Source organism: Propithecus coquereli, unplaced genomic scaffold, assembly GCF_000956105.1.
Source record: "Propithecus coquereli isolate 6110/MARCELLA unplaced genomic scaffold, Pcoq_1.0 Scaffold64, whole genome shotgun sequence".
NCBI lineage: Eukaryota > Metazoa > Chordata > Mammalia > Primates > Indriidae > Propithecus > Propithecus coquereli.
In genome coordinates, this window is record NW_012152396.1 from 3,348,540 (window position 1) to 3,352,947 (window position 4,408).

The 4,408-nt window shown below is 35.5% G+C and overlaps 1 protein-coding gene across 1 annotated transcript in view; it reads right to left on the reverse strand.

Moving 5' to 3' along the window:
• Window positions 1–4,408, reverse strand: part of ANKRD17 (ankyrin repeat domain 17) — a 123,206-nt gene that overhangs the window by 86,785 nt on the left and 32,013 nt on the right. Inside the window, exons 13-14 of the mRNA XM_012659838.1 lie at window positions 1,527–1,638; window positions 1,225–1,370 (exon numbers count right to left, since the gene is read on the reverse strand). Of these exons, the coding sequence (XP_012515292.1) occupies window positions 1,225–1,370; window positions 1,527–1,638 (258 nt within the window). The remainder of the gene's footprint in view (window positions 1–1,224; window positions 1,371–1,526; window positions 1,639–4,408) is intronic.

Here is a 4,408-nt window from a genome sequence, read left to right on the forward strand (position 1 = left end):
AATTTTTTATTTACTCCTTAATTTAAAAACCTTAGTAGGTTTAACTGATTAGAGTTCAATATAACTTGGTGTGCTACAGAACTGACAAAGGGTGGGGAGAAAGCTAGTTTAAGATGTTTAAATAGAAGGTAATAATTCACCAGTTTGCTGGTCAGAGTATCTTTACATATAATACTTCAGGAGGGATACTGACATAAGGGTGTAATAGCCAGGATAGTAAAGGGTTTGGAAAACAAATTCTCAAGCTAACAATGAAATAGGACTAGTTTCACACAGAGAATAGGTGACTTTGGGGAACACAGACTCAAATATCTAAAGATAGAAGAGGGTATAAACCTGTTTCCATTTGTTCAAAGAACAGAACTAGGAACAGTGGGAAACATGGGGAAGGCATACTTTAGGCTTGATAAATAGGACAACTTTATAAAAGAAAAAGAAAGTAAAGAAAAAGAAGACTTTCAGCTGAGTAGGAAACTGACCTGGATGATGTAGAGTGCTTTCTAAATCTAAGATTCAATAACTCCCTGATTGAGAAGTTGTTAATCAATGGAGACAGCCCAATTGGCTTATTAAACTTTATATCCCCTGCACACAGCATTGGATTTGGAAAAATTAGATTATCCAGCTAATTATTAAATGCCAGAAGACACACAAGTGAGTGTAAAGCTGTATTTTTTTGGGCCCACCTCATCTATATCAGTTGTTTTAACTTCCTTAAAAAAACCAAAAGGTCACATAATCTTATAATCTTATCTGAGAACCTTTCCTCCAGAGAGCTGAAAAATGGTGGGGAAAGTCAAAGGAGGAGTTCTCAGACTAAATAAAAATGCAATATTCTTAATTCCCTACCAATCTTACAGAGAACAACAGAGACTGGGCTTAAGTACTTTTTATGCCATGTACTCTAGGGCAGGAAAAGACGAGTGAATACAGGCCTTGCACATAAGAAATTTGGAATGTCTTAGTATTTCTCTAACCCTAAATGCACTTAGACTAAAAGAAAGACTCGATTTAGAATACACGAGGATTCCTATGGCAATACGACTTTTAGATGAGCAGGATCCTAAACAATGTGTGATTTTTCTGGCAAGACAGCTTATGCTAACGATGATACTTGTCTTTTTGCTAGTATATAATAGTTTCAGTTACTGTGACAAATCTCAATATCAAACCCCTGTTCTGATACAAAGAGAGGAAAAAAATTACACTAAGAGGAAACGTTACCTCCTGTCTTCCCCCAGAACAAGCCAAGGACAGTGGTGTGTCCTTAGTTCTTTCTGACTGGGCTTCAATGTCTGCACCATTGTCCAGCAATATTTCCACAACACCAACGTGACCAGCCGTAGCAGCCAAGATGAGTGGAGTGAAACCTGAAGAAAAATAACGATCTTCTTACTACATGCTAAGCAAACGAACGATACTGTTTTCCAATATATTTAAGCATTAAAATAAGGCTAAGAAGTAATATTTCTAAATACTTAAAATTTCACCAATACTCCAAAAAGTAAAATAAAAGTAGGCAGTACCTTTCTTGTCTCGGTGCTCAATACTGGCTCCTCTCTCTAGCAGTGTTTGTACCAGTTCCTCATGGCCACCAGCACAGGCAAGCGTTAGCGCAGTGTCATGGTTACTTTCAGTCTATAAAAAATTAATTTTTTGATAAGCTTATCAAGTAATTTTAAAATGTTAACATCAAATACATAATATGCTCATATACCAAATACATGGATAAATATATACCATTCTACAATATCAAGTACTTGAATAGCAAAGTTTACTTTTTTCTCCATTAGTGGTCAACCTGTGATTTTTTATTTTTAAAGTCGACAAATAATATTTGAACTTTATAGGCGATTTTTAAAGCAAGCACCAAGAAAAAAAAGTATGACTTTCAACCATATGCTGTTTTCAAATACGCGATTAAAAGAAATATTGTGGACTCACTTTTGCTTCTGGCTGTTAATGGAATAACACAGACCAGATTTATTTCCCTATCTCAAATAACTTAAAAAAAAAAAAAAAAAAAAAAAACTCTCTGAAATGACAGCATTTATAGACAGGCAGTACAGGATGGTGATTCCTGAGGACAGAAATGATTGACCCAACTTACTGCCTGGAGAGTTTCCAGGCTGCAGTGAAAGTAGCAGCTACCCAAACAGCCTGGTTGTCTTCCCAATTTGAGAAGACAAGAGTTGAGAGGTCAAGGTGGCTAGAATTCATGGAGCAGATTACTGAAGAGGAAAGCACTGCGGAGAAAGAGTACTCTAGAGATCTGCCAAGGGTTGCCCTCAAATCTTCAGCTGAGTTTTGATCAGCACGTGTGCATCAGAGAACTATTGGACACCAGGGAAAATGACTACCAGAAAAGACAGGTTCGAACAACACCCAGAGATCACACAGGGCCAGGAATAGTGTGGTTCCCACCAGTCAGAGTGGAATGACCTTAGAACATACAGGATAACAAGTATAATCCTCAGTTGTGGGACAAAATTAGCTGTTCTGGACCCACCTAACAAACTGAAAAGCAAGCTTTGAAATGAAAAAATTGTTTCTGAGTAACTTAGCTGCATTTGAGAACAAAGCCCTAAAACACTTAAAGGAACAAAAAATAACCAAAACAGGCCGGGCGCGGTGGCTCACGCCTGTAATCCTAGTTCTCTGGGAGGCCGAGGCGGGTGGATTGTTTGAGCTCAGGAGTTCGAGACCAGCCTGAGCAAGAGCGAGACCCCGTCTCTACTAAAAATAGAAAGAAATTAATCAGACAACTAAAAATATATAGAAAAAATTAGCCAGGCATGGTGGCGCATGCCTGTAGTCCCAGCTACTTGGGAGGCTGAGGCAGAAGGATCGTTTGAGCCCAGGAGTTTGAGGTTGCTGTGAGCTAGGATGATGCCATGGCACTCTAGTCCAGGCAACAGAGTGAGACTCTGTCTCAAAAAAAAAAATTGGAAAAAAGCAAAATTGTATAAGGAAGTATTTATTTTTTCCATTTTTGAGATGTAATAGAGTAAGTTACTCCAAGTTCAAGAAAAGCCTTTAGAAGTCTGAGAATAAAAACAACAAAACAGTTCAGAAATACATGAAGGATGTGTGACAAGAAAGGGGCTGGAACGAGTTTTTACAGTCCATGAACAAAACATCTGTTCTTTTTCACTTTTAGTGGCTCCTAGAATCAATCAAATTTTGCATAGTAAAATATAAAAATATTCAATTAATTCAATGGTATTCAACTTTAACCTTCAAGGCAGATTTTCCATTTCACATAAAACTTGTGGTTCTTAAAAATCTCTACATGATTTCTAATTTCTATATGTACAGTACTCAGATAAGTTTGGACATACCACTCAAAATAAAAGTAAAGATCAGAGCTATATACTATCAAAGCGTGTAATAAAATAGTCCGAAATAATTCCTTCAAGCTATTTTTTATTGATGTTCCTAAAACAGATTTTGATTAACAGCATAGTATGTGGCATGAATCTTAAAAGTTTTAAAAATATCAAAACATGATTCAATAAAACTGTACGAGAGCTGGAGAGTCTGTGGCACACCCTCACCCACAAAATGTGATTTCCAGCTGTATAACATAGATTTGAGAACCCTTATGAACAATGTAAACTCTTCAGCATTTGTCAAGGTCTAGAAATTAAACATATGATTTCTCCTAATTCTTGTCAAAAATATTAGCTCCTGTCTAAAATGCTCAATTAAAGGAGCTAAAGGTATGACTTTTCCAGAATCAGTCATACTTTGAGGCTTTACACAATTAATATTTCTCTTTGTTCTTCCTTAAATTAAGATTTGATGTAAATACACAAAGATGAAAGACATATGATCCCTTATCATCTAGGTAGTGGACATTTTTCTGTAATCTAATTTACCATGTTACTATAATTCAAATTCAATGTTCACACCTAAGTTAAAAATCGAAAAACATGTAGCACGGGGCAGTAGTTAAGAGCATAAATTCTACAGCCAGAGTGCCTGAGTTCAAAAGCTGCCTCTATCATTAATTAGCTGTTGGGCAAGGTAGTTAATATCTGTTTTACTTTCCTCATCTGTAAAATGAGAATAAGAATAGTACCTCTATCTTCATAAGGTTGTTATAAAGATGAAGTTAAAGATGTTAATGTCTGTAAAGTGTTAAGTATGCATACATTTATGGTTTGTTAAAAAAAAAATTAAAAAAAATTTAAGGTTTGTTAAATAAACAAATGAAAGATCCAAGTATTAGAGAATGTTAATCCTTCAAAACAGAAGATGAATCTTGGTATTATTTTTTCATGATATTACTTATTTGTTATGGCACAGTATTATCAAACATAAACCAAATTACCCATTATTTAAGAGCTCAAAGAATTTTATATTATCAAAACAAAAACTTCAGATGGACTGAGTACAAAAGAAT